This window comes from Hemibagrus wyckioides, linkage group LG13 (genome assembly GCF_019097595.1).
Source record: "Hemibagrus wyckioides isolate EC202008001 linkage group LG13, SWU_Hwy_1.0, whole genome shotgun sequence".
Classification (NCBI taxonomy): Eukaryota; Metazoa; Chordata; class Actinopteri; order Siluriformes; family Bagridae; genus Hemibagrus; species Hemibagrus wyckioides.
The window spans coordinates 3,597,081-3,614,543 of NC_080722.1; the positions used below are offsets into that span (position 1 = coordinate 3,597,081).

Genomic DNA, 17,463 nt, shown 5'->3' on the forward strand with positions numbered 1-17,463 from the left:
ATGCCCTGAAATGTGAAATCATCCAATCAGGAGTCAGATAGTAAGCTGCGAGAATTAATAATATGAGGAAGAAATTAACACGAAACATGAGAATACGTTATTTGTGTGATGAATCACATGTGAATATAATAAAACCTGACCTATGTAGTGTGTAAAATGAATCAGGTGTAAAACTCACACAGTAAACGAATCATTTGAAAGTCATCATGAAAATAAATGAATCAAGGAGTTTAAAAAAATCACATGAACATAAACGAATCATTTGACAAGAGAAATGTAAAAATCGATTTTATGTTTTTCCATAAGCAGATTTTCTTATTCATTAGCAGCATTTTCAAACTCTGAAACAAAAAACTCTAAAACAAAAAAATTAAAAATTAAATTAAATTAAGTTAAATTAAAAATAAAATTAAAATAAAATAAAAATAAATAAATAAATAATTTAAATAAATGAATCGTGTAAAGAATAACATGAACATAAATGAACAATTTCAAAGAATGAAAATGTGAAAATAAATACATGTAAATAAATTAATATAAAAGTAAATGAATTATGCAAAAATCATTATGAAAATAAATTGTTCTGGTAAGACAAACATGAAAAAATTAATCTTGTAAAATAAATCATATTAACATAAAGAATTCATTTGAAAAAGAAATCCATATGAAGTTACATGAATCATTTGAAAAAAAAAAACATGAAAAGAAATTAATCAAAATAAAAATCTTAAAAATATATTAATCTTGTAAAGAAATCACAGGAAAATAAATGAATCAATTTAAAAAATAACACAAAAATAAATATAAAATCGTGAGAATAAATGAATCGTGTAAAGAATCATCCATCCATCCATCCATTTTCTATACCCGCTTTATTCCTAATCAGGGTCACGGGGATCTGCTGGAGCCTATCCCAGCACACATAGGGCAAAAGGCAGGGGTACACCCTGGACAGGTCATCAGTCCATCACAGGGCCACACATATAGACAGACAACCACACACACTCACTCCTATGGACAATTTAGAATTACCAATCAACCTAATGTACATGTTTTTGGACTGTGGGAGGAAACTGGAGTACCCGGAGTAAACCCACACAGGCACGGGGAGAACATGCAAACTCCACACAGAAAGGCCCCTGCCTGTTCGTGTAAAGAATCACACATCACAATATACAATTTATGTGCAGAAATCATGCTTTATGAAAACAGTGTTTGTAACAGATCATGAGAGACGTCGAAAAGCCTCATTTGTACAGTTTATGTGATTTTTCCATAAGAGATGATCCATTGTCATTAAAGTGTCTTTACCATTGACTGAAAACTGATGACAGATGATTATTTTATAGGATGTTGCATGTTCCTTCCCATCCATCACATCAGCAGAGTTATTTTCATTATATAAGAAAAAACAGATCAGCATTTACATTCAACACAGGTTTCCTAAGGACACATTTTTCATCAGTGGCCTCGCGCAGAAACTCGGCCAATCCCGCCGAAAACAAACAGATCGATGCGTGATGTAAATACGACTGTTGTCTGATCTCTCAGAGCTGCACCTCAGTCCCAGAGTAAAGTCAGTCAGCCGTTAGTCCCTCGGCCGTTTCACAATCGGTGAATTTAATAAGCGCTCACGGCAGTCCCGAGCTCCTTCTTCAGCCCAGGATTGTTCTTCTGTCCAGCTCAGGGTCAGCTGAAGAATGGACTACCTGAGGAGAGTGAGCGTGTTCCTGGGGTTCTGCCTGAACCTCAACTGGCTTTGCCTGGTTTCAGCAGTAAAGGTCAGTCTGTTTTTTTTTTTTTTTTACATGGAAACTTGTTCCTGCTTGTGTGTGTGTGTGTGTGTGTGTGTGAAAATTAAATGCAGATGTTACAGTTCAGGATCAGTGTTGCTTTTTCAAATGACAAAAAAGTAAACAACTTTTGCAGCAATTTTTAAATAATTTCACTGTAAATGTAAATTTTTTAAAAATGTAATTTTTATTGTAAAGTTGCTTTTTGTATCCAGGAATCTTTCTATTCTTGTTTAATCTCCATTTCTATAACCAATGAGGTGTGAATAAACTTAGAAACAACTTCCAGAGTTAACCCTTTCATGCATAAATATATGTAGTTTTTTTAAATTTATCAAATTTTTCAAGCATATTAAGATGATTTTTATAGGTTAAAATTTTTTCACCCTGAGTAAAAAATGAATTTGATATAATACTGAAGTTTTAAAAAATTATGAAAAAACCCCATAATATTTAAAGAAAATTGTTACATAAAATTATTTGTGATATTATATTAAATGTATGCATTTTAGGAATGTTGTATGATGCAGCTGAATTACACTGAATCACTGCTGAATTTTCAGTACCTTCTGATTTCCCAGACCCCACAACCTTTTAATTTACTGTTCTATAAATTATTTATTAAACTCCTAGTGTTCCAACCTGGAACTGAGCTGGAATTCAGTGAGATTCTTTTAAAAATAACTCAAAAAAAAAAAAAAAAAAAAACTCTGAAGCTCTCACGCAACCAGTTTCTATGAAAAGTCACATAATTAGCTGAATAGAGTCGTTGTGTGAGCAATTAAAGAGTCACATGATCCCAGTATATTAGATTACATTCAGCTTCAGTTTCTTCGTGCACTAAAGAGTACTAAAGGTTCTGTACAGGAAATGCAGGTTCGTATCTTTATGGATGTTTTTTTCTGGAAGACCTCAGCATCATGAAGACCAAGGAGTTATTAAAACAAGTCCTGGATGAAGTTTGCAAAGTGTTAATCATTCATTCATCCATCCATTCATCTATCCATTCATCCATCCATTCATCCATCCATTCATCCATCCATACATCCAACGTTTATTCTAGACAGACTTGCACAAACCCACACACACACACACACACATTCACACACTATAGACAATTTAGAGATGCCAATCATCCTAAAAGATCCTAAAAAATGTCTTTGGACTGAGGGAGGAAACCGGAGAACCCTGAGGAAACCCCTGAAGCACATGTGTTAAGGTGTGAAGCAAAAGTTCTAACCATTAGACCATCTCATCCAGAGCGATATTAAATCCGTTATTAAACAACAGGAAGTATATAGCACAGCCACAACTCTAGACAAAGATGTTCACCAAAGGCAAATTGGTTCTCCAGGGTTCCTGGCTTGTTCCTGACCTCCCTGAAGGATTTTGCCAGTCCATCCTGACTGGTATCTGATCCAAGATGTAATCCTGCTTCCTTCAGTGTTCCTACTTACAGATAAATAAATATACTTTACATACAAAAATCGATTTTTTTTTACTGATATTGGGGCTGTAATTAGTGTAATTAGTATTCAGCATATTCTGCATAGTTTTTAGTCACCTCGGATAAAATTATCTACCAAATAAGTTATTTTTTTTTTAAATGCATTATTTATCGCAAACCTTTTATGTTTCTACATAACCTGCATTTCATTCCGTGCAACTCTTCCATTCGTTAATGGATTCCTCTAGAAAAAAACGATCTATCACTTTTTATTGAACTCACCTTCATGCCACCTCCAGCACCAGACCTTACTATACATTACTATAAAACATATTAAACAGGTCAAGGACTTTTTTTAGTTATGAAAGGTATAACATGGAGAGAGCTGTTCACCGTAGTCACGTATATATCCGCTCAGAGACGCTCGTAATGCTTGTTGAATCATTTTTTATGTAAAAGAGATTTCATAGTAAAGACCAAAAATACCAGAGCTTTAGAAAAGATTCTCGAGTATACAACAAAGCCTGAAGTCTGCATGAGCCCATGCACATGTGACTAACAGATTTCTTTTGTCTAAGCTATCAGGAAGTGAGGTCATCAACCTTGGACACAAATCAACAGCCTGGGAGCCTTTAATGAACATTTCTGCAAATCTCTCCTCCATTTCCAGGTCAGTCTGCAGGATCTGTACAGGATAATTTGGGTTTTTCTTTTGAAAGTGATGTTGTTATAAGTGTTTTTATTGAATTTATTAATTTATTTTGAAATTCTTTATCTTTAGACATTAATATGAAACTACTTATAGTGATAAAGTTGCAGAAATAATTGCTAAATAGCTGAGAGCTAGCTAGTTTGAGTATACACTAACTATACTAGCTAGAACATTAGATAGAATAACTTACATGTTATCTATCATGTGCTTTAATAGCTATAGTTACTGTTTACACCCTAAAGTCGATTATTTTTCTATAACAAGTGTTTTTTAATCCTCTTTTACCTCAGAAAATGACCAATAATTACAAGTTTCTATTAAATACATTGCAACACATCATATCACGTACTATCTGTTCATACAGTAATGTTAAATGTCCAAAAAATCCTAACTTTAGGTAATCCCTCATCTATAAAACTTTGTTCCTTCTGTCCTAATCATCCCATCTGTTAGAAACCAGCGACACTGGAGACTCCTTCTGTAAGCGTCTCCATATCAGCAATCGAACACGATTTTTAAGAAATATTACACATTTTAATTTGTGTATATATTCTTAGGTAATTATGTGGTTAAGTAAAGATGCCTTTAAAAAATAATTTAAACGTTTTCTACATAAAATAAAATTTGGTGTCAGGAGTGGGTGTGTCCTTTGGAAAAAAAATCCAGGCCCAAATGCAGGATAAAATGAGAAATGGTGGATTTATTAATAAAATAGTAAATACATGGAAACACTAGGGAAAACTGGACAACTAAGTACAAGATAACAAACAGCAGAAATGAGGAGGCAAAACCAGTTACAAAAAGACAAGGACTCTGCAAAAGACAAGCACAAGACAGCAGGTATATATCGGGATGGTAATTATTAGACATAAGGGAATGGTATGCAGAGGCAGATAAAGGGAGGAAGGATCAGACGGGGCAGGGATATGTGCAAACACAACGTAAACAGAACCACATGTGAAAATAACATAAACGAAACCCTGCCAGACCGCCCTCTGGTGTTCTGGGAGAGAAATGTCCAGCAGTCCATGACACTTGGATTAAGAGATTTATCGCTAAACTAAACAAAAAGTCAATATTTGGCATAGTAAACCTTTTTGTTTGTCAGTATCAGTAGTATAAGATACATGTGTCGTTTTATATGGCAATTGGCTTGTAGATTGTCTTGAAGGATGTGACAGTTCTTTTGGAGATTTTGCCTGTCATCCTAACTTTTGCTGGCAGTTAGCACTCACGTTTTTGCCTAAAAATTACATCATATCTTATACAAAAATGTGTGTATACCGTATATACACCTGTGATTTGTAGCTGTAAATGTAAAGACAATCCAACAGCAGGTGATATTCCATGTGTGGCTTCCCCTGCAGCATCACCTCCACCTTTGAGTTCCGAACCCTCGATCCTGAAGGCATCGTCTTCTACGGAGACACCAAAGAGGGTCAGGACTGGTTTGTGCTTTCTCTCCGCGATGGTATTCCTGAAGTGCAGATCGGCAAAGCGAATATCCTGGTCAGTGTGAAAGGAGGACCGAAACTGAACGACGGAGTTTGGCACAAGGTAAGACGTCAGTGTCAGTGTCTTCTAATAAATCTTATTATCTAACATCTAAAGGGAGAAATGAACAGGAAACTTTATATAACTTTATATACACATGTGGATTAAAGGATAAATACAGTGTGAATATTCAACTAAGGTTTTTTTAAAGGGTGTGTCACAATTATTGGCACCCACATGAATTCCGAAAGGAGAATAGTCTAAAAATGAACCTTCTAATTATTAATTTAGGAAATTTAAGCGGATTTAATGTGTAGTCGTCCATCTCAGGAGTAAATGTGACGTAGAGGGATTGACAGACAGGCCGCAAGTGGGGAAAACCAGCATGTAATTAATCCGAGAATTATAGTGAGTGCATGTCAGGGGGTCAAAACACTCAGAGAGCTTTAATCAAAGAGCAGGCTATAATCAAGAAACAGGAAAAACAAGCGAGGGAAATGAGGAAAAACTACTGACAACATCAGAAAGAAACAAAAACACAAGAGAATATAAACAGACAAAGTAATCAAGAACTAACACAAAACTCATACAAAAATCTTATTTATTTTTGGGTTGTTGTGGGCGGAGACAGGATCATAACTGAAATTAACATACACTTAAACATTCTGTATGGTTCTTGTTGACATGGAAACCATGACAGTAAAAATTATTCCTTATATCCATCTGAAAAAGACAAACAACCGCAAACAATCTCCCAAAAAATGTCCTGAGAATAACAGTCTAACTATCATAATGAAAATTACGAATATGAATCCAAGCTTAAAGACATTATCTTTAAGTTTTAGTTCCCACCTACTGGTTAACTGTCCAACACACAACATGTCCAGCGTGCAGATGAAGACGTGTGTTCTCTCGGCACTGCATCTTTTCAGACTACTGCTCATAGGAAGAGACGTTCATTTCCTTCCTCCATGTGCACGACTTAAAAGAAGCCTGTTATTGGCAAGAGAAGAAAGTTATCCTTTCACCTAGACAATAAGAGCCGGTTCCGCTTTGCTGAAACACAGCCAGGGGCGGAGCTACAGATCAAATCAACTCAACATACAGGAGAACCTGAACAGACAAACAAATAAACAAACAAACAGATGATAAATAAATAAATAAATAAATATTTCTTTTCTTTTCTTCTTTTTTTTAAAGCTTTGGGCTTTATTGGAGGATGGATCAATTTTTTATCCTGTTTTTGTTTTTCTTAGCACAGACTTCAGGTTTTCATTTATGTAAAAATTATTAAGAAAATCATGAAATGTTTTAAAACATGGAATCTGTTAATCAATCAATCAATCAATCTATCTATCTATCTATCTATCTATCTATCTATCTATCTATCTATCTATCTATCTATCTGTCTGTCTGTCTGTCTGTCTGTCTGTCTGTCTGTCTGTCTGTCTATCTATCTATCTATCTATCTATCTATCTATCTATCTATCTATCTATCTATCTATCTATCTATCTATCTGTCTGTCTGTCTGTCTGTCTGTCTGTCTGTCTATCTATCTATCTATCTATCTATCTATCTATCTATCTATCTATCTATCTATCTATCTGTCTGTCTGTCCATCTATCCATCTGTCTGTCTGTCTCTCTGTCTGTCCATCTATCCATCTGTCTGTCTGTCTGTCCATCTGTCTGTCTATCTACGTTAAAATCCATCTTCTTCTATTCTGTTTTCATAAACCTCAAGAGAAACCAGTGATGCACATTATCAGAAATTAACTTTCGGTGATTTAAACAGTCTGAATTTGGAAAATTTGGAACATCTGGAAAATCCAGTGGATTTTTTAGAATGTCTTCTTTAATGAAACGCTCTTGTGTATTGTATATCTGTCTATCTATCTATCTATCTATCTATCTATCTATCTATCTATCTATCTATCTATCTATCTATCTATCTATCTATCTATCTATCTGTCTGTCTGTCTGTCTGTCTGTCTGTCTGTCTGTCTGTCTGTCTGTCTATCTATCTATCTATCTATCTATCTATCTATCTGTCTGTCTGTCCATCTATCCATCTGTCTGTCTGTCTCTCTGTCTGTCCATCTATCCATCTGTCTGTCTGTCTGTCCATCTGTCTGTCTATCTACGTTAAAATGCATCTTCTTCTATTCTGTTTTCATAAACCTCAAGAGAAACCAGTGATGCACATTATCAGAAATTAACTTTCGGTGATTTAAACAGTCTGAATTTGGAAAATTTGGAACATCTGGAAAATCCAGTGGATTTTTTAGAATGTCTTCTTTAATGAAACGCTCTTGTGTATTGTATATCTGTCTATCTATCTATCTATCTATCTATCTATCTATCTATCTATCTATCTATCTATCTATCTATCTATCTATCTATCTATCTATCTATCTATCTATGTTTTAAATCTTAAAAAATAAACATGGTTAGTATCTAACTGTTTGGACTGAAATCAACCTGAGCCATGAACCATCTGAGCTCCTTAATTTTGAGATTTACTTCAAAATCATACCAATTTTAGCTCCAATAGTTTAACAATAAATCCATCAAGAACAACAGCAAAAAGATACACACTACAAGTATTATTCAATTAGTTAAACTATTAATTCCAAGGGTTAATGGTTACCAACACAGCACTTTATAGCACATTCATAAGCCATTTAATTCTATAGCATTTCTGAAGAACTCATGACAGTCTTATGTCAGTGTTTGTCAGGTGACATTAGAAGTTTTTAAGTGATTTTGTCTTTATGTGAAAGGGAGGAATTTTACACATTTTTTTGGAACATTTTTAGTCGTGCAAAATCAAATTCACATGAAATTCAAATAGAAATTTTTATTTTTTCCAATCATACATGGTATGACATGCAATGAAGTGCTTTAAGTTAGGTAAAATAAATAGTCAAAAATGGAATTAAAAATAAAATAAAATAATAAGGAAATAAAACTTTTTTGCTGTGCAAAAAAATAAACAGAAAAATAAATAGTAAAAATATATAAAATATAATAAATATATAAAATATCCATCCTTCCATCCATTTTCTATACCCACTTTATTCCTAATTAGGGTCACGGGGATCTGCTGGATCCCAGCACACATTGGGCGAAAGGCAGGGGTAGACCGTGGACAGGTCGCCGGTCCATCAATATATAAAAAATAATAAATATTTAAAATATAAATAATATATAAAATATAATAAATATAGCATATGAATACAATGACTGATAAGGTGATAAATATTATCATAGTGTTGCTTGTGTGCAGATTTTTTAGTGCAGTTTTGCAAAGTGAGCTGTGCAAAAAGTCCGGATGAGGTTGAGAAACACAAGGTGTAGCTCATTTATCCTGCATAGTGCTTTATAACAGTGTTATAAACGCAGCTTTAATTAATAACCACTTCATTTTGGCATTATAGCGTTTAATATAATTTTTAAAGCACATGGGTAAAGGGCATTTAATAGCTTTCTTCTGTAAGATGCTGATACAGTTAAAGTAATATGACTTTCTTGGTACTGCAGGAATGTGTTTTTAGTTCAAACAAAAACAATTTTCTACAGATTGAAGATCCACGATGGTAAAATAGAGATATACTTTATAGAAACTTCTATGTCATCTAATTTAATAGGCATGTCATCTAGGATTTAATATAATTCTAATATATAAATCCCGCAGTATTTCTTTCAAAAATGTGTGTGTCGTGTTATAAAGACCTGAAAGTACACTTCACACTCCAAATCATTTTATGGAAAACAAATATTATGAACATAGTCATCAGTATGTTTTCTTTTTAATCGATGTTAATGAGCTGTGTGACTTCAGTCCTGTTCTGCTTCCAGAAGCTCAGGGATAAATGGACTATGTCACGCTCTCTGTCCAGAAACTGAAGATGAACATCTAGCTCTCTCTGATGAGAAGCTTAAATCATACGTATTTGGGTCATCTAATCCAAATATGACGCAACTTTTTCCCCTGCTCTCTCTCTCTCTCTCTCTCTCACACACACACACACACACACACAGGCACACACACACACACATACACACACAGGTTTCCCACATCACAGAGTTGAGCCTGTAAAATTTCCAGTGCACATTGTGTGTGAACCTGTGAGCTGAGATGGATGATGAGCGCTCAGAGGGATGCTGGACGGAATCCAAAGGTCATAGACAAACAGTCTGTAGCAAGAATCAACACAGTGGGATTAATAATCATTCAAACAGACGCAGGCCCTAGGCAAGGGTCACAACCAGGAAACCGTATGGAAAACAGACGCTATTATGCGCCTGTGTACTGTATATGGAACAAAATCTACATCTTCCTTCTTGGAAGGAAGCAAGAAACGATTAGCGGGGACACACAAGTATATCTTCATTTCTGTCAACAAACAATAAATCATACAATAAAGACTACTAAAATGTTAATTTATAAAATAGCTTAATAAAATAAAAAATAAAAGCAAATAAACTCTGTTATGTATTTATTTAATGTTTTGTTACTCTGAGGCCACCGCATTCAGACACAACCAAACTGTTGCCGTGGTAACCAGCTGAGAATGCGAATGAGTGACAAAATGGCTGAACGTCCTGTACTTGTGTATCATGATGACGATAGTTTAATGAGCAGTAAAGTTTTCTATCCTCCTCGTGTTAAAGAGTCAACAATATCCTTGTATGAAAGTCAATAATGAGCCATCAGGTGATGTGTGGAATACAGCTCATGTTGGACGTTTGGGGGACAAAGTTAGGGAGGACAGATTAAGACGGTTTAGACATGTTCAGAGGAGGGAGAGTGAGTATATTGGTAGGAGAATGTTGGACATGGAGCTGCCAGGCAGGAGGAAAAGAGGAAGGCCAAAGAGGAGGTATATGGATGTAATAAATGAGGATATGAAGCTAGTGGGTGCAAGTGTTGAGGATGCAGAAGATAGGGATAAGTGGAGAGAGATGATTCGCTGTGGAGACCCCTGAAGGGAAAAGCCAAAAGAAGCAGAAGAAGATGTTTGTTGTGGTTTGTGCTAAACTAGCTCGATCCTCACTGTTACCATTACACAAACAGTGAAACCTACAATATGGTCAAATTTCCCTTATAGGTTGCAGGGTGTTTCTGGCATCCCTTCTCCACTTCCTTACAGGAAAGAGCTAAGAAGTGAAAAGATGTGATGCAATTATGAAGAATGAAAAGACTTATGACACACTTTTGTTCTTGTTTTTGTTTTTGTTTTTTTAGAAAATTTCTATTTGTGTTAAATAAAAGGAAATTTTTGATGCAAGACCAAACTGATCTGTTTTACTTCTTATTAAAGAAATTTTTGTTGATTACAATAGAAGGTGCCAAAATGTTTCTTTTTACTACAGTGCATTCTGTAAAATGTCTATTCTGTATTGAAACCTTGTCTGACTTTTTAAGAATTTGTTTATCCTTTGTTTTGTCAGCTGGAGTTGCGAAGCGAGGGGAAGTATGTGGTTGTGGAAATCAACAACAAGGTGGAGCTGGTGGTGGGAATGGAGTCGGATCAGACAGAAGACGTGCTGACCGGGAAAATACGCCTGGCTCTGGGAGGCATGCTGGTGGATCCAAAGAGGCTCCTGCATCCTGTCAGTCAGACAACGTTACATATCTCGTTCTTCTTCGTTATTTTGGTGTAAGGTTTTCGCTTCTGTGAGCTCATTCCTCGCTCCTGCTTTTCAGTTTAATCCTGAGATGGATGCATGCATACGGGCAGGAACCTGGCTGAACCTGAGCACTCCCTGGGATGCAGAGCCGGACTGGAAACCGTTGCATTGCTTTCCGGAGATCAAGAAAGGCAGCTACTTTCCTGGAAGTGGATTAGCTCTGTTTAATACATCTGGTGGGTGTTTAATGTCGGTCACTTTATTTGTAAAGCACCTTTTGTGTATTTAAAACGCAGTTCCAAGGGATTAAAACTGATTAAAAATCAGAAAAATAAAGGGGAAAAAAAGGTATTTCTACTCATTGAAATGATGAATAATAATACATTAAGTGTATTCTATAGTGAAAAAATATTTTTTTTAATAATTTTTATATTTAATTATATTGTTCCATATTTATATTTATCATATTTCATTATTAATGGGAATTCACATCAAATATTGTTTCAGATAAGCTTAATTTTTTAATTTTTTTCTTGCAGATAAATATTAGTTAAAATGACACTTAGTTTAAATTAATTAATGAGCCACGGTGTAAAGAGTTTGGAGGCGGCTATTAAAGTTTAAACATGTAAGTTATAAAAAAACACATTCAGAAAGGCAGATGCAAACTATTAAACTGATATCATTTAGAAACTTTTGGGGTTTTTATTTTTATACCCAGTACACAATACACATTCCTTTTTTAAAACCCTTCGACTCCTGGCTGTGTTAGAGGGTTGTGCTGTTAATAATATTTTCTCTCTGTATTGCTGCAGATCTTCCCGGAGTGGAGACAGAAGAGAGAGGCGTTACGATTGAGGTGTACGGATCGTGGCATGGGACCTTGTTGAGTCTTCAGAGCCTTGATTTCCAGTACATTCTGCCCAGGGATAAGGGAAAGGAGAACAGGGTATGATGGCTCACCATGAGAATTATCTAACATGCAGGAGATCCTTCATAACCAGGCATAATTAGGCAGGAACCTAAGGAGGAACCTCCTCCATGTGCTGCTACTTATTCTTTTATTTTACATCCATCAAGACATGTTTAGGTGTGTTGTATTGTAGTCCATCCTTTTTCATCCCTTCCATTATCTCACTCTGTAACTCATTCACTGTGTTTCCACAAAAAGTATGTGCCCCCCGACGCACACAGTTATAGAGAATATCTCTGTATTCTGTACTGTTTAAAATTTTTCTAAACTGAAACTACAAACACTGTTCCAGCATGACAATACCCCTGTGTATAACACAAAGCCAGCTCCATGAAGACATGGTATGGAGGTTAAGGTTGTAGTGGAAGAACTCGAGTGTCCTGCACTGAGCCCTGACTCTGACTCAACCCCGCTGAACACCTCTGGGTGAACTGGAACTGGAGTCTCCTCACCATCTCAACATCAGAGTCTGACCTCACTAATACTCTTGTAGAATGTGTGAATGATCCCAAATCCACACAACCTCAAGAGAAGAGAAGAGGTGGAGAGAATAAGAGGAGGGGCGGAGAGGAGAGGAGAAGAGAAGAGAAAGGGTGGAAAGAAAAGTAGAGAAGAGACGAGACAGGGCGGAGAGGAGAGGTGAAGAGAAGTGGAGGAGAGGAGCAAAGAAAAATAGGGGCGAAGAGTATAAGAGAAGAGAATAGAAGGGGCGGAGAAGAGAAGAGAAGAGAAGAGAAGAGAAGAGAAGAGAAGGGGCGGAGAGGAGAGGAGAGGAGAGGAGAAGAGAAGAGAAGAGAAGAGAAGAGAAGAGAAGAGAAGAGAAGGGGTGGGGGGTGGAGAGAAATGTACAGAAGAGACGAGACAGGGTGAAGAGGAGAGGAGAAGAGAAGTGGAGGAGAGGAGCAAAGAAAAGAAAAGAAGGGGCAGAGAGTAGAAGAGAAGAGAAGAGAGGAGAAGAGAAGAGAAGAGAAGAGAAGAGAAGAGAAGAGAAGAGAAGAGAAGAGAAGAGAAGGGGCGGAGGGAAGAGAAGAGAAGAGAAGAGAAGAGAAGAGAAGAGAAGAGAAGAGAAGAGAAGAGAAGAGAAGAGAAGAGAAGAGAAGAGAAGTTCTTAATTGAAAGTCTAATCATTGTATATGTTATCAATAGATTCACAGTAGACTGAATAAGTTGCACTTCAGTAAGAGGTACTTTACTGAATTCTGTGATCCAGGCCTTCGCCGTGGAGCTGAAGGAAGAATCGGGTTCGAGCAACGCTGCTGACCCCACCAAGCTGACGCTGACTTTACTCAAACATTCCCTGGAGTTGAACGGTGAGACCGCGCTGGAGAACGAAAGTATCGACTTCCTCTCGAGGTGGAAGGAAGGGATGAGCTTAGCGTTCGGTGGAGTGCCAGGTAAAGCAACCGGTAAAATCATCACCTTTTACCTCAACTAATATATATGTATATATATATATATATATATATATATATATATATATACATATTATATATCAGGGTCAATTCATTCTTTCCTTCCTAATTCTTTTTAACTTTTCTTTATCCCTTTGCCTTTCTGTGAGCTCCAATAAAAAGAGAAAATATTAACTTTATTTCAAATTAAATACGTTTTCTGTTCTGTGAGAAACTGAGGAAGTAAATTTGGTGGTAAATCAAGTCATCAAAAATGTCTAAAAATAAAAAATAATAAAATAATAATACATTACAGAAAACTAAGAAATATATACAGTAAATAAATATATAAAATATATAACATTTTGTGTATAAAACTGACACTGCACATAACCGTAAAATCTTCCAATTAAATAATGTAAAAAAAAATAGACATAATAAAAACAGGAATAATTCTTTTTTAAAACGTTATATTGAATCATATGGAAAATGCCAATAATTTTGAAACCAGTATTTTATGGTTTTAAAAAATCCTCTATTAATTGAAATGAAATTGTGAGCGTTAAAATAAAAAATAAAAAAATCACCAAAAATAAACTAAAAAAAGATATATTTATGTAGATATGGACATACAAAAGGTGACTAGATTTCTGATCTGAAACATCCGGGTAAACTGTAAAGATTTTATGAAGACATGAGTGGTTAGTACTACCAGAAAGATAATATTAATACTAATATAATACACTATAACCTTTAATATATCTAAGAATATAGCTCTGCATGGACTCTGAGCTTCATTATGAGGTTGTTGGCATTTTGTATGATGTGACACACTTTTTCAGGTGAGAGTGAGGACTCGACGAGCTCGCACCACCTCCAGGGCTGTTTGGAAAAAATTCTGATTCAGGGACAAGACATCGATCTCGATCAGGCTTCCTTCAAGCACACGTCTATCTCATCACACAGCTGTCCTTCAAAAGCAGTGAATGAACTCACGGAGAGTTAGTACATCAGAGCTGCTGTTTGTCAATCATAGAAAAGGGGCGTGGCCACACCTCCACCAACCAGCTTCCACCAAACAAATTAAATTCAGTTACATCATCATTCCAGTTCGACTAAATCCTACATCATTACAGTAGAAGTGTCATGCTGGCACACCTTTGCCACCCCCATCCTTAAAATCCTAGACTCATGATTTAGTTTAAGTCATAACTCATTGCTTCAGATTATTTCATCTGTCAATGAAGTAAATATCCTTCTAACAAATAATAGTCATGTTACATTATCACATGATAAATTCATCCCAGGACATTAACCTGCCTTGTTGTTTTGTGCTTTATTTCCTTTGTGTTCATACCGTGTTCAGGTCACAGAAGATTGAAAGATAATTAATGAGTGTTTTCTAACAAAATTGAATAAAACATCCCACTTTATCCAGCTTGTCTAAAGGCTTTTGTGTTACAAATTTCAGATCTCTGTATATGAAATTCAGCCGGTAGTACCACAAGACCTATATCATGGTGTAATTTAGAGTTTGTATTTAAAATAGTTTTAAAAATCATTAGTCTTATTACATTTGATAACAAATAGATAAACAATAATAAGCACGTCTGTCGTCAAGAACGGCATTGTAGAAGGTAAGTCTAAGACCAGAACTACCTGAGATCGAGTCAGGACCAAATGAAAGCATCAAAGAGTCAAATGAAAGCGTCAAAGAGTCAAAGATCAAGAGAATCGAATCCTTTTTGAGGTCTACACTTCACATCAACTAGTTGGCTTCATTCGTACATTGCTCAGCGATTAAGCAGTTTCACTTCTTGACAAACATTTTGCAAAAGAAAAGACAACACAAAGAATATTTTTTATAATAAATCAAAGGTCAAGACTGAAACAAGCCCAAGTACAAATACAAATAAATCTTACTCTTTTAGAACCACATACTCTAATGACATTGTACCTGATCTAGGATGGTCAAAATGAGAGTTGATTCTGATTCTGATTTGAAAGAATCTGAACCATTTGAGTCGATTCTGCACAACAATTCATGGAAAGACAGGAACGAGAATTAATAAAATAAACATTGCAATGTTAATTACATATACGTATAATACAGCTTCTAACCGTTAAGTTCTAGCTGTGATGTCTTTCAAGTCGAACATCTCCAGACTAGCAAAATTTCCGAATAGCGTCACTGTGAGTAATCGATTCTGAATCTGATTCTGAGTCGACTCTTGAATCCCAACTGCATTAAGTCGAGTTAATATAGTGGCTCTTTTTATAACCCAAACATAATCCTTTTTATGAAGTACTTTTTTGTTTAAAAAAAAAAAAAGAAAAAGAAAAAAAACCGGGGATTTCTCTTCATGATGCTTTATCGAAGGAAATCGAGAAAAAAGAATCAAACAGATTTAAATGAATAATGCAAGCTAGAATTTGTGTACTCTAGTGCCATCTAGTGGACATAGTCTTTTTTAACAAATAAAACGACCTGGACGTTAGTGTGATTACTTGATATTCAAATATTCATTCAAAATATTTTAATTTAATTTTATTCAGTACTAAACACACAGGACAATAATACAACAAAATAAAAGCTAAATATTAATTCATATCTTCGATTAAATCTGGATCAGTCTCTGCTTTCTCATACAGTGCAAATGATGAGGAACAATCCTAGTAGCACATGCAGTACTGAAACTTGAGCGCTGTTGTTGGTTGTGAATTGTTGTAGCCCTGGATAAAAAACAACAACAATTAGATTATTTATTAGGAAATGTTCAAAGCTGTAGACTGAGAAACTGTAGATGCGTCAACACTAAGAGGGATTTTTTGTGTCTGTTTGGATGTTAACACGCTACCTGACATGCATGGAGACTGACTATACAGTACATCAGTACAAAACAGTACAAAGTGGGACTGTATTTACAAATAAACACTAGACTGGAATGTTCACTCAGTTCACAGTAACTTAACAAAACCTTTAACTTACAGTGTACAAGGTCTGGAAGTATCATTAGAATAAGAGATCCATTTACCTTCTACCTTCAGTAAAACAGCTCCTGGTTCTCCGTCCTGAGATTCATCATGGATGAGACACTGATATAATCCTGCATCAGACGGGTGAACTGGACTGATGTGGAGAGAGAGATCACCGTCTAGAAAGCCTTCTACTGACATCGTAAATCTGCATTCAGTAGTCACCGATCTGTTAGCAGGAGTGTACAGCAGAACCCTGTGTCCATCTTTCATCCATTTTACATCTTTAACGTCATGTTGAGTGTCTCCGTAGCACGGGAGGGTGACGTTCTCCCCCTCCAAAGCCTTTACAAATGTCGGAACTTCCGGGTAAACAAAAACAAATCACCTTATTACTTTTAGCATTTAGTGTGGCTGGTCATACTTTACTACAGACATGTTAAGAGTGACAGAATTTTCTGCTGATGACAGCAAGCACACTTACCGATAACTTTCAGCTTTACTTCAGTAACTGATTGTCCATTACAGCTGCACATGTAGGAGCCGGCATCATTGTAGGCTACTGAACTGATGGTCAGGGAGAAATCTCCTCTGCTTGTATCTCCTGACACTGAATATCTGCTTTGTGAATGCTGTTGTTTGGGACACATCCCACTCTGAGCAACGATGGTTCCATCAGGAACAAAGCGGATCCACTGAACCTCTGGACAATTTCCTGAGCAGCTACACGGGAGGGTCAGGGGTTTATTCACCATCGACTCTCTGAAGATGAAGGCTTGGCACTGCTCCATCAGCAGGTAAACTAACAGATCAGAGAACAGATCAGAATAGACATTTTGAACATGTGACACACTCCAGTCAGAACAGTTTCCTGTCCAGAATTTACAGCTGTTTCTTTTGGAAATCGATCCTCGTTCAGGTGATCTCGTTCAGGTGATCTCGTTCAGGTGATCTCGGCCTGAGTGTTTTGGTGTGGATCTGAGCGTGATTGCTGTGTTTGTATATGTTTAAACAAACAGAACCAAGGGACAAAACTCACC

General features: G+C 36.0%; 2 protein-coding genes across 3 annotated transcripts; one reads left to right on the forward strand and one right to left on the reverse strand.

Moving 5' to 3' along the window:
• The first annotated feature begins 1,544 nt into the window (after positions 1 to 1,544).
• Positions 1,545 to 14,884, forward strand: shbg (sex hormone-binding globulin). Of its 2 annotated transcripts, none has more exons than XM_058405423.1 (8): positions 1,545 to 1,781; positions 3,819 to 3,910; positions 5,320 to 5,509; positions 10,904 to 11,065; positions 11,160 to 11,319; positions 11,899 to 12,032; positions 13,267 to 13,462; positions 14,290 to 14,884. In XM_058405423.1, the coding sequence occupies exons 1-8, from the start codon at positions 1,701 to 1,703 to the stop codon at positions 14,451 to 14,453; spliced, it is 1,179 nt and encodes a 392-aa protein (XP_058261406.1). In that variant the 5' UTR covers positions 1,545 to 1,700; the 3' UTR covers positions 14,454 to 14,884. The 2 variants fall into 2 exon arrangements, with proteins under 2 accessions (XP_058261406.1, XP_058261407.1); XM_058405424.1 differs by having other exon boundaries at positions 1,546 to 1,781; positions 13,267 to 13,450.
• Positions 14,885 to 15,591: 707 nt separating this feature from the next.
• LOC131364137 (hemicentin-1-like) lies at positions 15,592 to 17,295 on the reverse strand. Its single transcript, XM_058407232.1, has 3 exons — positions 16,908 to 17,295; positions 16,483 to 16,785; positions 15,592 to 16,180 (listed from the first exon to the last, which is right to left on the reverse strand). Exons 1-3 carry the CDS (start codon positions 17,212 to 17,214, stop codon positions 16,092 to 16,094), a joined length of 699 nt encoding a protein of 232 aa, XP_058263215.1. The 5' UTR covers positions 17,215 to 17,295; the 3' UTR covers positions 15,592 to 16,091.
• Positions 17,296 to 17,463: the final 168 nt, after the last annotated feature.

Excerpts from the sequence above, each read along its gene's own strand:
- LOC131364137 (XM_058407232.1), bottom strand. The coding sequence starts at position 17,214 with ATGGAGCAGTGCCAAGCCTTCATCTTCAGAGAGTCGATGGTGAATAAA. Across the intron at positions 16,786-16,907 it reads AGTAAAGCTGAAAGTTATCG|TTCCGACATTTGTAAAGGCT; the intron begins GTAAGTGTGCTT and ends TTTACCCGGAAG. Across the intron at positions 16,181-16,482 it reads TGTTTTACTGAAGGTAGAAG|GGCTACAACAATTCACAACC; the intron begins GTAAATGGATCT and ends TTTTTTATCCAG.
- shbg (XM_058405423.1), top strand. The coding sequence starts at position 1,701 with ATGGACTACCTGAGGAGAGTGAGCGTGTTCCTGGGGTTCTGCCTGAAC. Across the intron at positions 11,320-11,898 it reads AGCTCTGTTTAATACATCTG|ATCTTCCCGGAGTGGAGACA; the intron begins GTGGGTGTTTAA and ends GTATTGCTGCAG. Across the intron at positions 12,033-13,266 it reads ATAAGGGAAAGGAGAACAGG|GCCTTCGCCGTGGAGCTGAA; the intron begins GTATGATGGCTC and ends TCTGTGATCCAG.